General features: G+C 41.4%; 2 protein-coding genes across 2 annotated transcripts in view; one reads left to right on the forward strand and one right to left on the reverse strand.

Moving 5' to 3' along the window:
* The window catches only part of LOC6574462 (hemicentin-2), a 72,202-nt gene that overhangs the window by 26,276 nt on the left and 19,553 nt on the right, over positions 1 to 26,373 (forward strand). The window contains exons 2-3 of the mRNA XM_002000472.4: positions 4,499 to 5,044; positions 5,110 to 5,456. Of these exons, the coding sequence (XP_002000508.2) occupies positions 5,255 to 5,456 (202 nt within the window). The 5' untranslated portion in view covers positions 4,499 to 5,044; positions 5,110 to 5,254. The remainder of the gene's footprint in view (positions 1 to 4,498; positions 5,045 to 5,109; positions 5,457 to 26,373) is intronic.
* Positions 23,067 to 23,742, reverse strand: LOC26528222. Its single transcript, XM_015167462.3, has 2 exons — positions 23,642 to 23,742; positions 23,067 to 23,569 (listed from the first exon to the last, which is right to left on the reverse strand). Exon 2 carries the CDS (start codon positions 23,440 to 23,442, stop codon positions 23,110 to 23,112), a length of 333 nt encoding a protein of 110 aa, XP_015022948.1. The 5' UTR covers positions 23,443 to 23,569; positions 23,642 to 23,742; the 3' UTR covers positions 23,067 to 23,109.

Raw genomic sequence — 26,373 nt, forward strand, 5'->3', positions numbered from 1 at the left:
GTACAGAGGTGGGTGTGTGTGTGTGTGAATGTTTCTGTCTGTGTGTGTGTGTGTGTGTGCTGGTTGCTAAAGTTTTTGGCGAACGTGCTCACCGTTCAGCTATCTGTGGCTCGGCTTTGGTCAGCTCTTATGGATTATGAAAGATATATACACAGTTATTCCTTTGCCTCTCATAAAGAGCATGACTTATTTCTAAGCATAGCTTGTGTGGGCGTGGCAACAGCCCCAGAGCTGCTCTACTATGCCATTTCCTGATTGCTTGACGCATATTAGCTATGCGCAAGCCAGTCCAAAAATAGCACGAGGAGCCAAAATGAGCTGCAAAAGAAGGAATTGAGCACATTTTCAAAGAGAAAGCTGATTGACTTTAAAGTGTCTTAAAATCAAATAAATTTTGATGAATTCAATACTCCAAATGGTGCTCTCGGCCGAGATGAGCTGTGGGAGCAGTTGCAATTTCTTCCTCCAAATATTTGCAAGTTGTTTTTGTAAGTAACACAATGAAAGTAAGACAGATATATATACATATATGTATATATATTTATATAAATACATATACATAAATGGAGCGAAGCAACAAATTCTCGACATGATGACAGACTGACAAGCAGACAGACAAACCGACGGACAACAACATGGCAGGCGAGTGTGTGTATGTGCGTGTGTGTGTGTGTGCTCGACTCCTTTGCCAGAACTCAATGTCTCGACTTCAAATGCGGACAGTTGCACGTGCCAGCGGAATGGACATAGACATAGACACAGACACAGACATGGGCCATGTCAGAGAATAAAGTTTGTGCAAAATGTTTGTATGCCATATAGCGTACAACAAGAATGGACCAGCCCCCCTCCCTTCCCCACTGCCTACATATGCTTGTGTATGTAGATGTGCCTATATAGTTGACCAAGATACGCATCTCGCAACAGCAGCAGCCGCCAGTGGAGATGGAGTTTGGCAGCCTATGGGGTTTGGGGCATAAAAACATTAATTCAGTCGAAGGTCGAACAACTACTACATCCACACTCGCACACACACACACACACACGCTCAGCATGTAGCTCGTTATAAGCCAGTGCAGGGTTGAGAATTGTCAGAGAGAGAGAGAGAGAGAGATAGACGGGAGGAAGGTTAGATGGGGCTTTGGGTCGTCAACGCTCTCTCACACCAATAACATAAAAATTTGTTGTTGTAAATCTGCTCAGCACTTTGTGCGTGAGAGTAGCACAGTTTAATAGCAGAGCACACACACACACACACACACACACACTTAAATACGGCGGCATACACGTAATCTGTTGTGTAATGTCTTTAGTTGTGTCAACTGTGCTACATGTTGTGCCCCAGCAAGAGCAACAGCAACAACGGCAACAACAACAGCCAGAGCCACAATGATGGCAAATCAAGCGTTAGGGTGCGCGGGGAGCAGGCATTGTCCGATGTGCGCTGTCTGCAGAGGCAAAAACAGATTCAGAGTGAGTGCGAAAACTGGCAGCATGCAGAGTGCTCCACGCTCTTTCTCAGCCAAGTTGAAGTTTTGAAACAACATTTAGATAAATTTCCCCCGAGAGTTGCCCAACGCGTTGCGTCGCAGCAGAAAAGTACATTGCTAAAAGAATCATGTAGCAACAACAATGGGAAATTGCAGCTGAAAATGTAAAGCGAAACTATCTGAAAGCGAACTGTATATAATGTTTCAAAAATGGCTAACAAACTTTAACTGAAGCAGAATTCATTCACCGAATTTGAATTGCAACTTTTAGTTTTCCTGAACAATTTAATCAATATAACTACACTTTTATTAAAACAAGTCGGAGCAACAATTCATAATTCAAGCAGGACTTTAATGAATGTAATTAATTTTGCTGAAGAGTGAAAGACTTCAGCATAATGAAGCACTACTAAATACAAGGCATGGCAAATAGTTCTTGATTGCACATTATATTAAGTACATATAAATACTGGCATGTGCGTAATTAATTAAGAACTTATTTGATATGAAGAAGTAGTTAAGGTTTCCACTCAAATATCTTATAGACATAGACAATTAAATGCAATAATAAATAAATAATAATAATAAGACGAATAAAGAGCTAAATTAGTTATAACCAATTTTTTATATAATTTTAATATTTTTATATAATTTTTATTATATTTTTAATTTATTTGTTTATTTATAATGTAAATAATAAAAATAAAATAAATTTTAAATATAATGTAACAAATAAAAATAAATTAAAAATAGAATAAAAATTATATAAAAATATTAAAATTATATATAAATATATATATATAGATATATGTATACATATCTCATTCTCTCGTTCTCGTTGTCATTTGTAAACCGCTTAAATTCCAATCGAAAATTTGACACTCGCTTTACCCATTATTGCTTAATTATGCTGAAACCAAGTTGAAGTCAGGGCAAGTCCGGGCATGTTGGAGCTCGCATGTTGTTTGCTTTAATTGCACATGCCGCATTACCTCAGCTACTCCTTTTCATCGGCAGCCTCTCCTCAATAGTTGAAGGTCGTGAAATGGCTGGAAATGTTTGACTTTGTTCACTTGGAATAAGTAAGAGCTGCTCAATTTAGTTGCTCGACTGTGTACTTGGTGGTTTCGCCATTAAGCTATTATGGGTGGGGGCTGGCGCAGTGGAGTGGGTCATGTGGTTGCCATTTCGTTGCTGGTTGTGATGGTATTTTCTACTGGCAGGCAAGTCCGACGGGGGGACGAATAGAAAACACTACACAACCGAATTGAGTAACATTTGTGGCATAGCTGTTGCGAAAACTTTAGCACAAATTTCATCGAGCTAAATGTCAAGTCATTAATATTCAAGCCATAAAAGCTCCACCACATCCACACAGACACAAGCACAGACTCACCCACACACACGCACACACACCCATGCACACGTATTTATACACTTATTCCAGGAATTCAAAAACTCTGTTTCAACAACGACAGCTCAATGTGGCCTCGACTGGCAAATAATATTTAATTAGAGAATTGTTTAGACAAACTTTTTAATTACGTTCATCGTTGTGTGTATGTGTGTGCATGTGTGTGTGTGTGTATGTGTGTGAGTTATTAAGCGACCCGCATAAATCTTCAGATGTGTCTGGGGCCTCAAATTTTCGTGAAAAATGCACGCTCCACTGGTCGCTCGACTCTCGTGCAACGCCCCCTTGTCTGCGCCGCCCACCGAACGGGATGCACGCTGCCAGCAGCGAGGATCTGCCACGCCACGCCCCGTCACGCACCGCCTCTTCATGCCGCCCTTTTGGCTCTCTGTGCTGGCTGACAGCCGGGACGAGCTGTGACCGTCAGCTGCATAAATTTCAAGCGACAGCAACATTAAAGTCAACATTTTGCCAGTGGCCTACATTTGCGAGGGGTCTGCAAGTGGCGGAGTGGGGGGTACTTCGCCAGGGAACTGGGCGCTGATACTGGAAAATGTGGATGGTACAGCTCCTGTTGCTGCGAATGTCCTTTTAGCATGACTGCCTCCGCCTTTCGCTTTCGCTGACATGTTGCTGCACACACAGACACTACTTATGGCATGTGTGTGTGTGTGTGTGTGTGTGTGCGTTTTTATGTAGATGAGTTTGCAGTAACGTGCGCAAAATTATGAAGATGAATTTCTGTGTGGCACTTTTTTCTTAGTCACATTTTTTTTTCCCATCGCAAATAATAAAATAAAATAAAATTGTAAGCCTCTGAGTAGCTCAAAGAGCATAATTCCCACTGCAGTCAACGAAACGGACGTTGCCTGAGCCATTGGACGACTTTAAGCTGCTCTTAACAGAATATGAAACTCCGAAGAAAAGAAAAAAATAAAATTCCACTTTGACAACGCGCAACTGAATCAAGTAATGAGATTCGAAACTTTTCAGAGCCCAATTATATCGTTAATTAACGTGAAAAATGTCGAGATTCATATGAACAGGTACCTTGAGAACGAATTGCGTATTAAATACTTGAAAATTAAATTGAATAATGAATAATTTTATTTGCATTTATAATATTAATTTCTCTGCCATGTCTTCAGGGCAGCTGTGCTAATTTGCTGTGAGGCCGCACTCTAAACTGTTTCAGGGTTAATTAGATAAGCGGCAATACAAATGGAGTGATGCATTTTAGTGATATGTGTTGTGGCGCTCAATACAAATTGCATTAGCTGCGGCATGTGGCAGGGCCAATTGGGATCACTAAGTCCGCAAATGGCGCAACTTGAGATAATTAATTGAGCGCAAAACTAAACACGAGAGCAGCAAAAGCAATTATCTACAATAATACTCAGACACACACACACGCACACAGACATGAGATTGTGCTGACCACACCCAACACACACACACACACACACAGACAGACGCCCATCAATAGAGCTAAGTAGAGTAAATCACTTGGCATTTAGCAGTCCAAAAATAAATCGATTCTCGACTACTATTAACGCTACATTAAAAACCCTGATTGGCCTTTGTTTCATTTCAGATAAATGCGTCAGCACACAAACAGACAGGCACGAGTCCAAGGGATACGAAATTGGCTCCCAAACCTGACAGATGTTGTTTTCCCAACAAGAATAACAACTCGGCCGAGCAGCTCAAGTGGAACCCAGCCGAACATGGCATTGGGCCAAGGCTTATTTACAAAGCAGCAAATGGAGTGTGTATGAAAATAGCAGAGACTAGAATAACAATAGCAACAGCAACAGCAACAGCAACAGCAATAGATCAAAACTGATAAACTAAAACAATAAACAAATAAATAATCGTATGCAAAAATTATCATCAGAGCTCCATAAAATTGACCATAAAATCAAAGCGACAACGACTGAGCCGTCCCATAAAAAAGCGTCGATTCTTCGGCTCCAGTTAGCAATTTATATTGCATATATACATATACATATATATATATATAACTGGAATAAGTTTTATTTGGCGAATTCCGTCAACGTGTGCACAAACCAGGTCCTTGCACATTGCGTATACGCCACGTGTTGCCAGCGTCAGCAGAAAATACAAACCGACAGTCAAAGTGAGAGAGAGAGAGAGAGAGAGAGAGAGAGAGCGAAAATAAAGTTTGATTTTATTTTTGGCTAGGTGCTAAATGCGTTTACATATCTCTGGCGCGGCAATTGCCGCCTCCGCCACCAGTGCAGCGAAATAGAAGTGAAAGTGCGAAGATTCGCATTATTTCTGCGTAGGCGAACATTATTCTCTGGCTAGGCGAGGCGAAGGGCGCAGTATGCTGCGCTTGTGGAAAAATCGATCCAAAATGCGAATAGACGCCGCTAGCATGAGCAGCAGCAACACCACCAACACCACTAGTACCACTACCACCACCACCACCACCACCACCAGGACCACTTTCACCAACAGCAGACAGCCACATCGCACCAAGCAGCTGGCACAGTTACTCATTGGCAGCATCCTCTGCATGACAATTGGTAAGTTTGCTTTAACTGTGAAGTGTATTTTAACCATAATGCGAAATTATAATTTAAAGGCATTTCAATGATTATTGCCCCGATTGCAAATACAATTTCAATCAGTTTATTTGCGCTTACTTAATTAGTGAATGCCGCTCCTCGAGCTAATTAACAAAGTGCCCAAAATGCTTGCGGGCTAATTAATCAAATTAAAAGCTTTTATTTTGCACTCAGATAACCCAAAAGTTTGCCTGACCTCAGCTTATACACTTATGATTAAGTATATTGCCGAAACTTGGCCAGTTGATGAAAAGCAAATAAGTAATTGCTTCATTTATATAAGATTTCCCTTCATTGTCTCGAGATGCTCGACATGAGCCAGACAATGCCAGTCGATGGAATGGATCTAGTCTAGAAATAGTTGGGCTGACAGGCCTGAGACAATGCTTATTACAAAGCTGAAGAGACAATAAGAAAGTCCCATGTAAAATAGGTCTTGCTTACAGTTGACAGGTAGAACGTGTATAAACTGTATTTAATTATTATATATATATTTTTTAATATATCACAATGAAATAATGGAGCACTTTAGCTGCAGCTCAACTGCAGACATGTGCGAGCTTGCACGCTCATGTCCACACATGTATGTCCCTGAGCATATATACTTAACATTTGAAATGATCGAGTGTCTGGCTGTTTTTTTCGAGCTCAGTCCTCAGGGGCTGGCACACATTTACAATTGCTGGCAGCGCAGTTCAATTGCAGTGCCGAGTTAAAAATATTAAATTAAATGAGAACAAATTGGATTAAGTGCGTAAAGTCGCCAATTAGATACCCTTTCATCCCACTTATTAAAATGCATAAACAATGTGAGAGAAATAAAATGCGCGGAATTCGCATTCAGATTTTCTATGCCGGTTACAACAGGATGAATTTCATTTAACTAACTCATATATGGGGTATTCAGGCTCTAATCCAATATCGCATGCAGGCTGCCAAATTGGTTTAACTCTTTGGCCAGAGCAAGTGTTGCCGCAGCTGGTTGCATAAATTGCGCCTGTTTTTTTTTTTTTTTTTTTTTGGTTTGACACGCATTTGTCCTGTGGGCTAACACGGGTATTTTTATTTTTATTTTTATTTTTTCCTTGGCATTTTTTATACAGCGCCTGCATTTGCCATGTGCTCGCATGCAAATAGTCACATTCAATCGTATGTGCACTTCATGTTGAAACGGTTAACTCACTTAGCCAAGAGGCTGCCGATTCCTCGCCTCCCGCCTCCTGCCTCCCACACGCCCGGCGGCTTAATCACGGCTCCATTCAGCACAAAATTGCTTTAACTTGGCCCTTTAATTGGCTTTACTTAGAGCTTTTCGCTGGAAAAGTGTTGACTGAAAATCTGGATTGCACAAAACAAAAAAACAGCAAAAAGAGGAAATTTATGCTTGCCCCATTGCTGTTATAAGAAGCTATTAGCGTACTTTTCCCTGTCGCCGCAGACCTAAAAAAAAAAAAAAAACACAGCAGAAGTGAAAGCAGAAAAAAAGGCAAAACATGAGAACATAATTCATGAGCTCCGGCCGAATGTTGAATTGTAAATGATCAAGCGAGAGACAGAGGACGGCTGGAAAAAAAAAAATGGGGAAGCAAAAGGCAACGCAAATGAGCAGACAAATATGACAGAGTGAGGGGAACAGGAAGAGAGAGAGAGAGAGAGGAGGAACAGAGCAGAGAAGCTTGGAGCCAAGTGATGGGCGGCCATAAAGAATTCTGTTGGATTTGTGTGTCATAGCGGGGCTTGCTGCGCGAGTCGGGGCAAAAACTTTACAGTTCAGCCCCCTCCATGCAGCCCCAATAACTAATAACTAGTACCTCAGCTTATATCGTGCTTATAAAATATCTTTATTGATTTTTCACCCTATGCTTTGCTGAGAGTTTTACAGCGAATTCCCAGCCCCGCAGCCTCATTGACTTTTGCCTTAGCTTTGCCTGGTTTGGCACTGGGCGTAAGATTGATTTATTTGCCATTGCGTTTCACAGAGGACGGGTCAGAGGGAAGGGGCAGGGGGTCTCCATTTTTTTTTTTTCTTTTAAACATTATTCATAACTTTTTCCAAGCGGTTGCGGCTTTGGTGTAATTTATTTCTGAAGCAGCTCCAAATAAATTGACCGAAATTTGTTAGCATTTAAAAATGATTTGCATGCCAGCCAGGCCGCCCCCTGCGATGACTCTGCCACCCACAAGCCCAGCCGATTGGCTCCCCATTCGACTGCAGCATTGGCCATTGAGTCTTGGTTGGGTCAAAAGGAAAACTAAGACTTTCGGCCACACTTAAGCACTGTAATGTGCGTGAGCAGCTACGTTACGTATACGCCACGCAGTCCGTCTATAAATTATGGCTATAAAAATAAAATCAACAGCGGCTTGCTTTGGTTCTTGGGCAGCTTTACATTGTTTTCATTTCGCTTTCCATTGCTTTATTTATTTTGTTGGGCGCATTTTACTTATGAGCTTTATTTTATTTTTGTCTTCATTTTTATTTATTTTTATTTATTTTTATTTTTATTTATTTTTTTTGCTTGATTGTGGGAAAACTTTTCACTTTCCTTTTTAGCTAGGGACATTATTTCTGTGCTTTCATTTCCGTCCGTTTTTGGTTTTATTGCAGTTTTCAGCTGTCGCAGTGGCTGTCTCTCGAATCCTTGCGCCCTGCTCCGGCTGCTGTTCCACTTTCCAATGCCATTCGCGCATTTCGCCTGTCGGTTTTTTTTTTCCGCCGAAATAAATATAAAAAATTCGCTTCCAGTTCCGTCTGCCATTTTCACGAATTTTCCTTCTGCAGCATAGAAAGAATTTTGTGACGCTGCCTTTTGCTACTTTGGCTTTTGTCGGCGCACTTTATCCATTCGCATTCGCGCGCAATTTTCCCACGACTCTCTCGCTCAAAAAAAAAAAAAAAAAAAACATAAAACAAAAAGGAAAGGAGCAGAAAACAAAAACAAAACAATGAAATGAAAAATTATAGCTGTCAACCCGCTACGCCGCTACCTCCGCCCGCTGCTGCTGCCTCCTGCTTTGTCAGTGTAAATGTGTTTTTGCCATCAATTTTTATTGCAAGCAGAGTGTATCAATAAATTTTACAGCAATGTGCGGATTTAAAAGCAAAACTGCATTGGCTTTCCGCTCCTCTACTCCCCTTCTCTCCTCACAGCACTTCCCAATCCCACCCGCACACACACAAGCTCTCTAGCCCGACCTCCTGTCAGCACCTTATGTGGCCATTGTGTTGCTTTATGACATTCGAAGTTGGGCATAAAATGCTCTTTCGAATTGCGGCTAAATTTGCGTTCAATGATGCCGACTCGGGCTGTGATTGTCATTTGGGTCTTTAAGAGGTTTACCGTATGCACCAATTAGTCGTAATTGGCCAATAAAAATGTATCTATCAACGATGAAAGGCGGCTTAGGCATTCCCTGAAACATATATACATATACATTTATTCGAGTGAATTTTTATACAAAGCTTGTCAATAGGGGAAAAGGTTTTGTAATTGGCTTCAGAAATTCCAGCAAAATATTTTACTGTTGGCATTGTAAAGCGGTATTTCCAAAATAGTTTGACTGGAATTCCATCGATGCCTTCATCGTTATTAAAGCGTTTTATAGTGCATAGACCAGCATATTCAACCACATAGATATATATCGATTTTTCTTCAAAATTTGCCAGCAGCTTTTAATATGTGTTGTCAGTGTTGGAAAAGGTCATAAAATAGCCATCATGTCTCAGCTTATCTGCTGAATTTATAGCACATGGGCAAAACAAAGCGATCATAAACAAAATCAATATGCTTTATATCAAAATTAATGGAGCTGCAATTTCACAAGTAGCACACACACACACACACACTGACACATATATGAACAGCAGCTGGGAAAAGTGTTGACAGCTGCTTTTATTCACCTGTCAGACACAGAAGCCGCTAAACTGTTGATAAGAGGAGGACTAAAGACAGAGGAGGACTAAAGGCAGCTGGGCGTCAGAGCGTTCGGACCAGCTCCGGCAGCTATGCATCCGTGTATCCCCCATTTGACGGGAATCTGGGAAAATGTTGGGTGTTGCGGCTGTCGAGGCAATCAACAGGGGACCAGACACAAGCGCTGTGACAGCCCAGCCAATAAAATTCCCTCACAATCATTTATCAATAAGTTTCAGAGCTGAGCGATAGAATTTACCCATCGCCCAGCCCCCCCGGCGAGCCCCAGGGCCGGCCAGCTAAAGTTGGAGCTGGACACAGCATTACATGATAACGTGCAAAAAGAATGGAAATATGAAACAATCATGTATAAGAGCTGCAGAAAATATTCCAAGTGCTTGCTCCGAGGACGGAAAACAAAAGGAAAAACATTAACATGAAGCCACAGCTCAACGATGTCCGGACATCGCTGGACTCTGTCAGGCCCTGTGTAAATGTCACAAAGTTCGAGCGATTATAAATGACGTCGGATGTCGCTTGACAGTGAAATATATATTTTTTGAAAAGCAGCAGCTGATAAAATGAATTGACACGAAATGCGACTGAGCTAGATAGAGCCAAGCCATGAGGTTGACTAACTGTTATTTTGCTACTATAGTATATGATTCTCTATCTCATTACAATATTCACTTTATTTAAACTTTTAATATATAGTATGGAATTTGGCTCTTTTTGTGTCCCTGTAGAATCATATGCCTTCCAAATATAGCGGCTCTACAAATTGAAAAACTGGCCAAAATGAAAATTCTGTGGCGGACAGAAAAAAATAAAAGTCTGTCAAGATTTTAATTAATTTTTATCTGCGCTGCTGCTATCTAGCTTTTGCCTTCTGACGGCTTTTTAGCATAAAGTGAAGTGAAAATGTAATTCAATTTTGGCGAGCGACACTCCAGAGGTGGGCCCAGGGGAAGGTGGGCGGGCTGAGCGCCAGTGATGGAGCAGAACAGTGCTGGGCAGGAGGAGGAGGAGGAGAAGTGCCCGCTGCAGCTGACAGTTCAATTCGGTACAAGTGTCCCTGAGAGTTATTTGCCGTCGCCTTACTTTTGTTTACAGCAAAGATCTCCATAGTGTGGAGCGCCTTTTGCAAGGCAAATGAGCGGCAAGGGTGCCACGCCCAGTCAGCTGGCAGCCCAGGGCAGGCCAGGCCGGGCCGGGCCCAGAGCCGAAAGCTCTCCAACAATATCTGATAAGCTGCATCATGCATTTGCATACTTCCGGCAATTTGTTTTTGTGCGAACCAAACGAATCGAGACAAATGCAATAAGCGCACAGTAAAAAAAAAAACAAGAACAAAAAAAAAAAAAAAACATGCAAAAAACTAACATAAAAGCAAGAAGCATACGACGCATAAAGATAAAACCGAACGAGTGGATGCACGGCTTCCTGCTCCTGCTTCTGCTCCCCCTCCTGCTGCCGCTCCTGCTACTGCTCCTGCTCCACAGAGAACTGAAAGCCGGAGCAGAGCCCGCATTGTGTATTCAAATTACGCTGCCGCATTGTTCCTGTTCCTTCCGTTTCAGTCAGCTCGCATCGTCATTGCCGAGTCCCCCAATTACCCGATCCCTCAATACCCGATACTCTATCCCCTATCCCCGATTCCTCATCCCTAATCCCCTATACCCTAGCCCTCACGCCCGACACTCGGCATCAGCACGTTGTTTATTTACGTTGTTTGCCATTCGCAGGGCTCCTCGCCCGTCTCCACTCTCTATTCTCTGCCGTCTTCTGCCCTCAACTAGTTTTCAAAAATATTGTTAGCCATAAATTCGGCGACACGCACCGAGAAAGAAAGAGAAAGCATATTAGACAGAGAGAGCGCTGCATTTGTACTCGCAAATTCTGGCGCTTGTTTAGAAAGTTCTGCATCCCGCACGGGTTGAATATCAACTCTGGACCTAGCCAAAAGTCCCCCCGCCCCCTCTACAGAGACTAGCTACAGTTATAGTTAGTGTTATAGTAACAGTTACAGTTACATGTGTACTTCCATCTGCGTGTGCATATATTGTGTCAGCCATAAATCTATGTTATCGAATGAAGGGATCTGCAGCGGCAGCGGCAGCGGCTCGTGCAGCCAGTTGCATCTGTTGCCATAAACCACTGTAATGAACTGCATTATATTCCAAGTATGTGAGCTATATTGGGGAAGGAAGTATCCGAGAAACTGTCGAGGCTAATAACTAAATAAGTATTATATCTACACAAAAGAGAAGCCTTTAAATAGGCATATACAAATAATTTATAATATTATTTATATATATTTTACTCGAACCCATATGCACAGATTTATTGCAGCTTTCATGTTTATTATATATAAATATAAATATTCATAATCATATTTATATACATGTTACTCCAAATATACTAAGATTTATTGCAAAATTTTATTGATATTATATAGACGTATTGCTATACATCCCAACGGTTGGTTAAAAGTCCGCTTTAAGCATTGAATGTGTGCTGTATATATGCATGGGTTTAGTCCTTGATATTATTCAAGTGACATTTCGAAATCTCCAAAGATTGACCTATATATGCAAATATTTGTGCGAAAAGTTCACTGTGTCAGCTGTGCGATTGGCAGTGGGCGTTGGTAAATAATGCAAATCATTGGATTGTTTTCCTTTAGAATACAATTTTTTGCTGGTGTTGACTCGCTGGGAAAACCAACCAGATCCAGATCTGAGAGCGCAAAAAAAGAAAATATTACAAATTGAAATGGCAAATGCTCGAATAGAAATACGCTGAAATGGAAACCTCTAATAAAACGAAAAAAGACATTTCCATTACTGCGATTAAATCGTTGGCTAGCCAAAAAGACAGAGAGACGCTGAATAGAATCACGCGGCCGGCTACAGCGGGGCAGAGCGGATGGGCAAGGGGTGGGGATGTGGAGGCGTTTGGCTACATGCAGGATTTCGCTCTGTTGTCCTTCCACATCAACGCGGCTGAGTGCGAGTCGGCGATAGGATATGCTATTGCTATTACTTCAATTGTTATTGTTTATATTCATTGGATGCTGCTGATGCTGCTGCCATAAAATACATACATTCATGGTTTTGATGTATATTTTTATGGCGCATAATATTAGCCCAACATAATTATCAATCTTTACGGCCTGGCGAAATGGCTAACATTAAATGAATCATGGCCCAGCGCATAGATACCAGGCCAGCGGAAGATGAGCGCGAGCCCGCCAGCCCGCCAGCCCGTTGCTGGCGTATGCGCGATGTGCTGGTGCACAATTGTCCCTCGGCCGGAATACCGGAATGGCGCATAAAGGCAAAAGGATTCGCCATTACACACGAGCAGTCGCTGATAAAATTAGCAATTCCATGCCATTCGGTCGCCCATATTAGCAGCAAATATATTCATGCCGTCTGCCGGCGCACGGGCCGTATGAGTGCTGCAAAAGCGCGACGCTGCAGCGCTGTGTGAAATGCGGGCTGAACGTTTGCGGTTTGGCTCCGTCCCACCCCGAGCCAACTCGGGTCGACTCGACAGAATTCGCTTAGCCTAGCCTCGTCTCGTCTCGCCTCGTCGAGGTTCTGTCAATGTTCATGCGGTTGTTACCATGGCCCCCGCCACGCCCCGCTCGGTCCGTGTCTGGCTCGAGCGTTAGGGAATGCGGCCTGGACGCGTGTCGAAGCATCTCAGTCGGAAAATGGGTGACAATTCATGACAGTGCAATGCGCGTAATTTGCATACAGAGTCGAGCCATTGGGCCATTCGCCGACTCGTGGTGCTCGTCCCCGGATCCCAGTGTGTGCGCTTTTTCTCGCCTCTCTGTCAAATTCTCCAGTGAATTTTGTCCGCAGCTTTGGCACACACACACATACTGCCACATTATGCAAAAATTCATTTTCAGTGCATTTTTGATGCAGGCTAAAGAGAAAGAAAAAAAAAGTATTTCGAAATTTTAAATGCAAATGACACTCTGAAACAGGAGGCGTGATGCAGGAGGCGTGGTGAAAACATTGACAAAGTCAAACACACACAAATTGCGGTCGGAGCTGTCTGGATTAAAAACAAAATTAGTTTTATTTTAATAAGCCAATGCAGCCCGGTAAAATCAGTTAGTTCGAACCCCAACGAGAGCATATCCATAAAAAAAAAGTGAAATGAGATACGTTAGCAAATTCATCGATCGAATCTGACAGCATATTTAAAAGGCATCCGAGCAGAGTTCCGAATTTTAGCAAATTTTTCATAAACTGCTGACTAACTCATGGGAATTTGGATTCTAAATCCAGCATGATATAAAAGCTAAATGTTGGATTTATTTTGTCAGAATGAAAATTGAAAAGCAGAGCTCCAGATTGGATTTTTGGCTTAAATAAATTGCATCACCAAATGATGTCAAATATCAATAATAAATTATTACAAGAATAGCAAAAATCAACCCATGCAACAAAACTAAGGATTCATTTGTAAAAATCTGTAGAAATCATTTGAAAATATTTATATTTCTTAGATTGCTTATAAAATTATGTATTTATTCGCCTTGTAAAATTATGTATAATAAAAAAAATTTTTAAATTTGTTTATTTATAAAAAAATAAAAAAATTATAAAAAAAAAATAAATAAAATAAAATAGAAAATAGTTTTGCTCCAGTATTGAGGATAAATCAGCTCCAAACGATAACAAAAAATTGAATAAAACTTATAAAAATAAACTCAAATTGCTGACACATCCAGAATTGAATAGCGAACTTAAAGCTGGGCATTTCCAGTGCGAGCTGTGTGGGTCGCATGGAATGCATGCCGCAAATACCAGAGGCGCTCAGAGATCCTGCCTGGCTGCAGGCCAGGATAATGGAACTTCCATATACAAATAAACACGAGCTGTGTACGGGCGGCATTTGCTTCCTTTATTTGGTTTATACGACGGCAAACAATGTGAAATACTTGCGGTCTGAATGTGAGACGCAACACGCCAGCCAGCGCGCTTTCAATGGGAGCGGGCGATGGCAATGCGAGTCTTCTGCAAATACTGTAGGATGGTGGGGGATGCGAAAGGAGTCGCTAGGTAAATGTAGTGGGAGCCCGCGGCGCATAATACCAACCCAAGGCTGCAGAAAACACTCACCAAGGCAGCCAGCCAAGCAAGCAAGCCAGCTAGCCAGCCAGCCAGGCAGTCCAATGTTCCATTTTCTAAGGATCCTGGTGAAATAAAATGGGGGGGGAAAAAAAAAAACTAAAACGAAACGAAAAAACTTTAGCAGCTGCAACAACAAAAACAAGTGCAACTGCTGCAGTCGATTCATGAGTGCAGGAAATGCTTTATGACTCGGTCGACGTTTCCTCTGGCCCATAAACAGCGAGCAGGCAAATTGAAATCTTACTGCTGTTCCCTTCCCTTCCCATCGCTCTGCTCACCACCCCTAACCACACAAGGCTGGCCAAAATTCGTAGCTGGCTTCCTTTTGCGCCAGCCGCATGCCTCACTATCGACCCCCTGCCGCGGCGCGCCGTTGCGTTGGCAACTTATTTCTTCATGCGCTAAAGGCGCAGCCAAAATGGCGTCGACTTTGACTGAATGCAGCAGCCAAAGGCTCTAACTGCTCATAATTTATGCTAACGGCAATTTAAACTTTGCCTGTTATTTATTAAAGCCAAGCAAAAGACTCTCCAGCTCCCCGCCTCCACGCGTATCTTATAGTTTGGCTAGTGTAAGCCGCGCTTTTTATTGAATGCAGCTGGTAAATGTTACAGTGGGTGTGCTGCCCCAATTTGTGCATAGAAATTGGTATTAAAATAAAACTATTTAATTGATATTATGGTAAGGACAAGGGTAAAATACTATTATTATATTATTAAATATATTATTATATATTATTATTATATATTTTTAAAGAATATAAACTGTAATCTATATTTGATGATGCACTTTAGCCAGGACAATGTGTGTATATACAATATATGATAATATATATTCATTTGGAATATAATAATATTTATTAATTATCATGAAATGATCATTGTAATAATATTTTATTATTGAAAATTAATGAAATATAAAATAGAGCTTATAAGAAAAAAGTCACTTGAGACTTTCATGCGAAATATATTAAATTTTACAAAAAAATAAAATAAAATAGAAAAAAAAATTAAATTTTTAATTTATCAATATTATTAAGCAGAAATTAAATATCAATAGTATTTATCAATATCGAATCATTTTGTGATAATTAATAATTGAGAGATATTAAAAATAAATAATAATAATAATATTATTAAGATTTTTATTATTTTTATTTTTATTTTAATTTAATTTTATTATTCTTGTTCTTCTAAGCTTGATTTGAATTTGGTTTATTTCTCTTTTTTCAGCATCCATTTTTGGTTAGGTACACATCCTATAATTGGTTCAACTAAATTTCTTTTTTTTTTCGCCAGCCGATCTGGCAATAGAATAAATAGTGCAGATGTAGATTTTTGGGCCTATTTGATTGGCCTAATGTCACTGTTTGTTATTGGCACCCGGACGGAGCAACATTTCGGCTGCTGTCTGTTGCCTGCTGCCTACTGCCAAAAACTGACCCAAATTTACGGGCAGCCCAAGGGGTGGGGCCGGTGTCTGGGGTGTGACTGCCTGGTTATTCTTGTTCTTGTTCTTGTTTGTTTGTCCATCCACCCCTGCCGCAGCTCCTGCTCCTGCTGCTCCTGCTGCTCCTGCTGCTGTCCGTCTCTGGTCTGTTCCCCGCAGCCAGAGTGTCGTCGCAGAGTGCCATCAAATTGTTGCCGCTGTAGGGCGTCACCAAACTGAGTTGGAGCCAAGTGGTGTGTGTATGTGTGTGTGTGATGCTGTTTGTGTGTCTTTCTGTTGTTTGTGTTTATGTGTGTGTGTGTGTTTTATGTGTGCTTTAGTTTGGTTTGAGGCAACTCTGGCACGTAGCGCTCCACAATTTGAGTGAGTCACCGAGAGCTCCAGCCAGGGCTTCGGCAAGCAGTGTTGCCTCTAGACGAGTTAAGTGTTTTATATTTTCGTTTAGCAGCTGAAAGTTGCATCCTTTACTGGGACCTGACGCTCAGCTGCACTAACTGCTGCCGGCTGCCTTGTTTTTATGCAAAAGTTAAAAGGCAGTTTTGCTGCCACACACCCAAACACACAACATTGCCGAGCTTCCAGTTTGCCATTGCTGCATTTAAAGCGTTTTCAACTTTCAGATTTCTGGAGTTTTATTGGAAAATTGGACAGATTGAGGTAAAGTGATATTAATGCCTGACCCTGCCCACAGCCAAACTGAGCTGCTGCCAATATAGCAAGGAGCCTGTCCTGATTAGGAATTGCTTGCAGCACTCGATGAACGTTGTAATGTTGGTCAATTTTTAAACAGCTTTAAAAGCCAAAATGTCTGAGGCACTCGTGCATATTCAAATATGCCCTTACTTACTCGAGCAGTGGCTTTATAATTGACGCCGCAGCCGATGTTAAAAGACACACAGTTTTTGCAAGTATGTCGCAGCTCGTTGGCAACCCTCAGCTCTGAGCGTCGCTGCTCGCTGCACACGTCTCGCAATTATTTCAGAGTTATTCGCAGGATACTGCATGCTGGGCATGTCTGTCTGTGGAAAGTATGCACTGCGCATAATTGACATATAAAAAACAATTTTATTATATTACACTCTCTTCTCTCCTTTTCTTTTTTATTTATTTATTTATTTTTTTTTTTTGTACATGGCGCAAAACGTGTTTAGAACGCGTTACAGTTTCGCACATCGAGTTCACTTGGCGGGCGGCTCCATCATTAGATGGCATAAAAAATATAAACTGTTCGCAAATGAAATTTCAGCTGCTATCAACAAATTGCGCTACTTTGCAGGTTAACTGCAGCGGAACAGACAAGGCGCCCGTGACGTGGTGAAACGAGAGACCAACAGTCAACAACCAACAGTGAACAGCAGCAGCAAGCAACAAGCAACAACAACAACAACAACAACTTCACCTGACGTGCATGACTTGCAACAAAGCGAGCTACGACCCCCCTGTGTGTGTGTGTGTGTGTTTGTCTAATGTGTGTGTGTGTATATAGTTGATTGCCGACTGTTGTGCTGTTAGCTGAGCAGTGAAAGCAGAGGGGGCGGGTGAGGGAGTGGGGGAGTGCTGTTAAAAGCTGTGAGTTTACGACGTGTTGGAATTTTTATGCGTTTTAAAGTATTTGCCAAGCATCCGACGATGTTGTCGCTACTCCTGACTCCTAGCACTCGATCGGGTGGAGCAGGAGCCAGCGCAGTGCCCGTAAAACTGTATTAAGCGTAGAAAACTAAGTTATGCAACGTAGCGTTGAGTTACGGCCAACGCCACAACTACGTGAGACTATCGCCTATCTACAAGCTCATAAAAAGGCAAAATGTGCAAAAGTGTGAACAGCTCGGGGATGCTCGGTAGCTGCAGCCAGAGCTGTCAACAAAACATAATTATTTATGGCTATTTTCAAATACACTTTTAGTGTTTCATGACATGTTCAGGACGTAAGATTTGCTTGGCTGAATCAAGTACTCTGAACATACATACATACTATAGATACATACATATAGACATAGCAGCAATCCCGGAGGAACCGCGAAATATACAGTATTTTTCAGGCCTGCAGGGCTTGCTACTCGCCTGATTGGTCCAGGGTATATGAACGGCGATAGCTGGAGGGAAATCGCGAAGGATCTGGATGCTCCATGAGCATTATGAGGAGCGTGTGCTGGGGCCGGGGCTGGTTGGGGAGTTTCGACTATACGACACCGCCTGAATGACACGTTGCGGAAGTTGTGGCTTAGTTAAAATGTGTGTGAAAAGGCATCAGGCGACAGTTTATGTCCGTTTGTGTGTATGTGCCTGAGCTTAGCTTCAAAATACGCCAACTTGTTTGCTCAAAAGGCATAAAACAGTAGACGAAGTATGAATGTGTGTAAAAGCGACGACGCCTCCACAGCGAGTGGCATGTGAATGGTGGTGCGTGCTTTTATGTCACCATTACCGCATCATAAAATCCTTTTTGTGTTCGGCTAATGATGGATGAATATAGCCACAGGTGGAGATTTGCACGTTGCCGAGAGACAGACAGAGAGAGAGCGAAAGCACCAGAGAGCAGAAAGCTGAGAGAGATAGAAATAAGGGCAGTGGGAGCAAAGGAGATAGCTGTTAATATGTGTCTGTGTCTGCGGCACTGACGTCACTGTCCATTATAGAGAATTACATAACACTCGCTCACTGTGGCAACAAAGCCCCCAGTTCAATAACAAATTCTGCCGTTTATTATCATCATGTGCATTATACGACATTTTACAGCTTGTTAATTTCCAGCGAATATTACACAAAACTTTTGTTCACACAAATTGAAAACTAATGTTCCAATATGTTTTTTGTGACAAAGCCGCGAAATTAGCATTTCGTTGCATTCATTATGCAGCAGACAAGAGGCAGCCAACTGCGGACAGCGGACAGTGGACAGCGGACAGTGGAAAGCGGACAGCCGACAAGGACATAAAGAACCATTGTAACAACTTTTGCAGGACTTTCGCATAAATTTTAGTTAGCTAATTATGGCTGGAATCTGAGCAGGTTTATGAACGGCATCTAGTAAATGGAATGTTTGCCTAGTAAATACTCCTGATATCGCGTAATAAAAGCAAATTTAAAATTATTACATTTGCATATTATTATTGTAAATAATATATATAAATATATTTTTTTTAATATTCATATATTTTGTTATAAATTGCTGTCATATTATTCCCTTTTAGCTGCAATATTATTTTTACGAATTTGAAACTTACTTAATAAAATTAAAATCATGTTGAAATATAAATATAAATAAATAAAAAATAAAAAAATAAATAAATATCTGTCCTAAAAAAATATATTAAAATTAAAATTCGTCTATCGTTGATTTGTTATGAATGTGTGCAACAGACAGAAGAAGGTGTTTTCTATCCATAATGGATATTTAGTGTGATATTTATTTTATACACATAAAATAATATTTATTTGTTAGTTTATTGTTATATGATTTAAAGTCATATTAATTTGGTTATAAATCATTATATATTAAAATGCTCGGCAATATAACTCAACATTGCATTGTTATGTATTACATATTGCCACATAAAAATATAACAAATTATCGAAGTGCAAAAACTTTCAGTGTATTAGAGTTTAATCCGTATTAACATAGAAAACCGCTTTCCACGGCAACAGAAAGAGAAACCGCTGTGAAAAAACGAAGCCCAGCGTCAAATGCACATTGTCCATGTGGTTGATGGGAGAGGGGAGGTAAACGTTATGCACATGTGGTCGAGGATGACAAATTTTGGGTGGAAATTGATAAGCACATAAATTACAGTTTAATTAATAACTAAATGGAATAAATGGAATAATAAATAAACTTAACCAGAGCCCGTCAAATGCAAAATACGTGTGCGAATCGCAATTCCAGCTCCAAAGGCGAGCAAGATTGGCGGGGCGGGGCGGGGCACGGCGCATGACTGTCAACCGCAAACTATTAGGGTCTATTAAGCGTGATCTAATGGCTGTCGGAGATTTTAATGCTTATTTGCCTTCGCCATCTATTTTTTATTTAGCATTTATTTAGCTGGCAACGCAGCGCGCTGTGCATAGTGTGCATATCTCTGTGGCCGTGCGCAAATATTTATTTATTCATTTATGCATAAAATTTGTCAGAGCACATCAAATGCAGCAGCTGGCTCTGTTCTCTGTTGTCTGTTGTGCATATAAACCCAAACATTGGTTGCTCCGTTTATTTTAGGGCATAATTAAAAGCAGCTAATGCTGGAAAAATACACTATCTATGTATGCGCATATGGTCTACATATCAAATATTTACGGCTGTCACAACAACATTTTTCCACACTGTCTCTCTCTCTCTCGTTCTGTCAGTCTCGCAGTCAATCTGTCTCTTTCGATTGCTGTTATTTAAAAAATATGTCAAAATAGGCCGCATCGCATGCAAATTGCATAAATTGAGTTAATTTCTGGCAAAACACAAAAATATATTTACATATAAATATTTTTTTAAATGTCTGCCAATGAGTAAGTAAAAATTTACTACTTAAAGCCATGGCTAATGGCTAAATATATTGCATCTACTGGCAGTAGAGAAATTATCTAACAACATAAGGCATACATATGTATAACTACATCTACATATTTGCTAAAAATTCCCATTTATTGCCCATTTATTCTCCTGCTTACTTAAAGTATTTCAATGCAATTGCTTATATAAATGTTTCATATAAAGTTTGTATATGCATGTGCAGAGTTTACTTAAAGAGAGACTTTAATAACTCAAACAACGACTACTTCGAGCTCTCAACATGTTTGATGTGCAGTTTCCAGTCCCCTCTTCGGCCCTGCACTCAATCAAATGCTTTTATTTGAGCCCAAGTTGCAGCAGAGCTGGAGCAAAAGACAAGCGACGTCTATGAGCAGAGATTGAGAGAGCTACAGTGCCTGTCAATCATAACGAGCCAGCCCAGTGACATGCCTCACAAGGCAAGGCCAAAGGATAAGAGGCATGGACAGAGGTGGAAAAGGAAGGGGCGTGCCTTCAAATTGGATTTGCCACGTTACAAGGCGTTAACATACGCAAAGCACACACGCCTGAGCTTGTTTCAACTTTTTTTTTTTTTTTTTTTTTTTTTTTTTTTTTTTTTTTGTGTCAGAAGTTTTTGTACGTTGATGATATGCAAATACACAGGCAGCAAATTTGAGGCTGGACCCGTATTGCGGTGTATGTGTGTGTGTGGCTCAAAAAAAATATGAGCCATGCATGAGCTTCTAATAACACGCAGAAGAGCCGTGTGCAATGCGAGCGCCGGCGAATGTCGATACTCAGGAACAATTATTACACAGTGCAAAGGAGAGCGCCAGCCGAGGAGCAGCAGGAGGTGCAGCAGGCGGAGGGGATGGAGCACAAAGCAAATTCGCATAATTGCTGCCTTCCGGCCTTTTGAAAACTCATTTCCGGTTTGGCTGCTTCAGCTGCTGCAGCTGAATGTAAATTCTATGCCAATTTGTCGCTAGTCAATACCTCTCGCTCACACATGCTTCCTTCTCTCTCTTTTTCGCTTTGTATATGTGTGTGTGTGTTTTTCCAACATTAATTAACCCTAATTAAGTTCGCTGGTGCCGGACCGAGTCGACAACGCGGCTAGCTGCAAACGTATCTGTGTCTGTGTCCTCTCTCTCTCTCTCTCTCTCTCTCTCTCTCTCTCTCTATCTATATTGCTAGCCGTATCTGTAGCAGCTAAATATACAAAGTGTGTGCGGTATTGCTTGGCAAATGCTTTTGGGGCATTTCCAGTGAAAATGTTAAGCAACTGCCGCAGCGAATGTCGAACAAAGTTACTTAGTTAGTGCCGTGAAGGGCTGCGGGCAATTTTGTGACATTTAACAAGCATTTATTTAAACTTTTCCTGCCCTCTGTGTATTTGTGTGTGTGTGTGTGTGTGTGTGTGTGTGTGTGTGTGTGTGTGTGTGTGTGATTACTTCTGTGTGTCTACATCTGCAGTGTAAAACGTTTAATTTAAGTATGGAAACTCGTGTCAGCTGCAGCAGCTGTAAATAACATCCGGTTATGCGGATACTCGAAACACGAGCAAGAGCATCTCACAGTTTCTTGTAGTTGTCATCGTCGACTTTGCTGCGTATATCCTAAAGCTTGCGAATCTTTACTGCCTGCGTGTGTGTGTGTGCGTGTTTACTGAGTATATGTTGTGTATTCTTATGTACTGGCCCTGTCGTGTTGCCGAAATTGATATTTTAATTAATTTTTCGTATACAAAGTTCTGTGAACTTATTCATATAACTTTTAAATGACCAACTTTTACCTGAACCAAACACACCACAGCAACAACAAATTGTTTCATCTTTTCTTTTTCGGGTGTTTTTTTTTTTTTTTTTTTTTTTTTTTTTGATTCATTTATATACTGCCTGAAGCAGTTTTTGCCTTGTCTCCGTGGAGCTGTACCAACGGAATGAAGGGCAATATATGCGAGAGCTTACACTGCACAAATTCATCATATTCATTTCATTATGAATCATTAAATTGAGCAAAACTTAAAGGAATTAGAGTAATATTAAAGCAGCGCAATGTAAGTTCATATATCTTTCTTTCTCTCTATGTCTCTCTCAGTATCAATCCTTTTATTTCTCTCTATTTCTCTCTTTCTGTCATTACCTCTCTAGCTCTCTCTAACTTGTTTTTCTCTCTCTCTCTCTCTCTCTCTCTCTCTCTCTCTCTAACTCTCAGTATCTTTCACTCTCTGACTCTCTATTTACTCACTCTCGTTATTTCTATCACTATTTACCTCCCGCTCTCTCTCGTCTCTTTCTCTCACTCTGTCGCCTTCGCCCTTTATCTCTCGCTCTATCACTGCATCATTCACTCCCTCGCTATATAACTCTATCTCACTTTCTTTCTCTCTCTCACACACACAGTGATTCTCGCCTGTATTTTTCTCTCCAAGACAACATGGATTTATAGGAATACTTGCCTAGCTTCCCATTTTCTTCTCTTGCTTATCCATTTGTACTTTGTTCAGCCCTCTTAACATTCTTAACAAAGCTTACACAGTCTCTCCTTTGTTATTATTCGAAGTGTGGATGTTTAATATCAATTCTCTAACGGGTTAGATCGAACTTATGGTAATAATTGTGGCAGCCATTCGTGTTTGGGTGGCTAAGTGGAAGACTTATGTCCAGTTTCAGTACTTTGGGCAACATGGGCCGCAAGAAGAACCACAACAAGGACCACAACAAGGAGCACAACAAGGACCGCAACCAGGACCGCAACAAGGACCGCAGCAGGGTCCACAGCACGGACAGCAAGGGGGCCCGCAGCATGGTCCGCAGCAAGGTCCACACTTGCCGCAGCAAGGTCCACAGCACGGACTGCAGCAGGGGCTGCAGCATGGCCCACAGCAACCGCCACAGCAACTGCCGCAGCCTCCGCATGGACCACAACAGGGTCCACAGCACGGGCCGCAGCAGGGTCCGCAACAGCAGGATCCGCAACAAGGTCCGCAACCGCACGGTCCGCAACAAGGTCCACAGCAAGGGCTGCACATCTTCAATTCGCTAACTGAAATCAAAAAGGATCCATTTGAATAGATCCTACGAAATGCATTTTACATCTTGTGCCCAATGCGCTCACCTTCAACCCGTCAGAGAATTGAATATTGTTTTTGAATTTCGTGTCTTTGTGTATACAAATTTCAACACTATGAATAAACACTGTCAACTTAACATATACTAAAAAGTTCATTTGATATTATTTTGTTTTTATTGTAGACCTTCAATATAATTTTATTCCTCAGCCCATTGAAAGTCTTAGCTTGAATAGCTTGTAATTTGTCAAATGTCTCCGGAATTGCATGTGAGAGACGGCAGAAGGAAGAGCACACGGTATCTCCGAGTCGAGCTTCGACTCAGGCTTTCCTACTTGTTTCAATATATTTAGAAACTCCCAGCATTACCTATGTTTCCTTGTGTTGAGCTGTTTTGCATTAGTTCCCAAATCTTCAATTTGAATCGTAGTATATTCCCGAGCTCGAAGTGTGTTTTTCCTCTACAGAATTGGCAGCATTGTTGTCGAATCTGGCTGCACTGCATTTTCCAAAAAAAAAAAACCCCAAGCAAAGCCTCTGAAAATTGTCTGAGTGCCAGCTGGCCGAAGGGCAGGACAAAATTTGTGTTTGGCTTTGACAAATCACACACTGCTCCTGTCTTTCAACCGAATGGCGATAGCCCGCATTGGTGCCACGCCTTCGCCCAAATCCAGTTGCCAGCCCAGCCTCTCATTCCAGTTGAAGCGGCGAAGTCTCCAGCTTTTGTCACTGACAATTGAATGGCTTTGATCTTTTCAACGCGCCTTCAATTTTCCCGTGTCGATAGCACTGAGTCCCAGATGTATGAGTGTTATTCTCTCGCTCTGTGTGTGTGTGTGTGTGTGTGTATTGCCTCTGGCTGTGTGAGTGTGTGTTTGTGAGCGAATGTCATGCAGGCACTCGTGCGTCTATTTGTCAGCGGCGCAAAGGCGATAGGCAGGACTCGCCGATACGGCACTGACAATGGCATTGGATGCATGAAACCTTTTGTCAATTACGGCGGACGCCAACTCTGCTTCTACTTTTTGTGCCACAGCAACATGCCACACACCCACACAGACCCACGTGGGGCCACACACTCTGCCACTGACAGGCATAAAATAGGCAAAAATGGAATGATTGCTGATTTCTGGTACAGACGAGTGCCTCGGGCAGGTCTCTCATTCTGGCTGACTGAGAGTCGTGTATGGGCAAAACATATCCGCCGTACTGAGCACCCCTGCACCTCAGCACCCCTGCACCCCGTTCCCGCCCCCCTCACACTTAAATTGACTGACGCCGGTGACGCTCACCGTCGCGTCGCCCATCAAAAGGGACACAGCAATTAAATTGACGTACGAGTTGTCAAACTCAAATTCATGCGCCCTTTTAATTGGGGCACAAACACGGATCAAATCATTTATCCGCGGCCCTCAAACCATGGCCCGTAGCAGATTTTTTGCATATTGTTTCGAATTCTATGCAATTCGTTTGCTTTCTACCCCAATTTTAGTGATATTTTTTAACCTAATGGTTGTCGAAGAGGAAGACGAAGCTGATGAACACGATGATGGCGATGATAATGATGATGATTGAATAACAAGGCCAAAAATAGAATATTCAAAGATTATTAAGATTAATTAAGAATTTTCAGCAATTACAAGTCTAGATTTCAATATAGTTTAAAAAATAAATTATTCGAGCCTTAAAAATAAAATAAACTGATAATAATTATTTAGCACTATATTTTATTTTTCGTTATATTTAATCCCATTTCCATATTTTAATTCGCCTTTAAATATATTTTCAGCACTTCATATATTGATTAAATTATTTAAATATATTTGTTTTATTCATATATACATATATATACATATCACTTAAATAAATATAGATTTTCTGAGCCTATTTGTATGCATCATATTTTGGTTTTCAATTAGTTTAATCCCTGGCTCAGTGCACAGTTTCAAATATGCAATCAAAGATGTTGGAAAAAAACAAAAACACAAAAATTGATAGAAAATCACATTTCGTTGCCCCTTTTGTGGAATTTTTCCGAAAATTTCCATCTGACTGCGCATTGGGGTCAGGGCGAAAACCGATTTCAATTTCAAATGCAAAGAATCGATTTGGCGATACGCAAATTTATAAACAACGCGAATAACTGAAACTGTCAGCTGCAGGCGGCGGTAGCGTCAAAGTCAAAATCGAATTGTCCCACTGGGCGGCCCCGTTGTATTACCAAGAAATTAATTTATACCGTAAAGTGGCTTGGCGCACGTCAAAACTGAAGTCAAATGCTGCGCGAGGCGAGCTCCGGACGCAGCGAGACATTCCATTTGGAGCAATTGCCAGTTAATTGGCGATTTCGACAAATAACATGCGTAGCTGGCTGTGTGCGCTGTGCCCAATCGAATCGAAGCACCACCCTGGACCCACTCTCTGTGGGCTGGGTGGTTGAGTGCGTATTGCCAAATCATCGTCTGTGGCGCTGCCGCAAACAACAATCAATTTTAATGAACGCCATTCATTAAAAAAGTTTGCAGCGCAAAAATCAGCAGCATTGTGGGTGGTTGCTGCTGCTGATGGTGTTGGTGGTATGGTTGTTGTAGTTGTTGTTGTTGTTGTTGTTGCTGCTGCTGCTGAGTGGTGACGACGCGTGGAAGCCACTTAAACGGCGTTGATTAATTCGAAACCAAAAACTGACAGTCGCCACCAAACAATAGCACAGACACGCCATCTCCCGTCACCTGCAGCTGCTCTCTGTGTATGAGTGTCTGTATAAGTGTATGAATGTATG

This window comes from Drosophila mojavensis, unplaced genomic scaffold (assembly GCF_018153725.1).
Source record: "Drosophila mojavensis isolate 15081-1352.22 unplaced genomic scaffold, ASM1815372v1 contig_231, whole genome shotgun sequence".
Taxonomy (NCBI): domain Eukaryota; kingdom Metazoa; phylum Arthropoda; class Insecta; order Diptera; family Drosophilidae; genus Drosophila; species Drosophila mojavensis.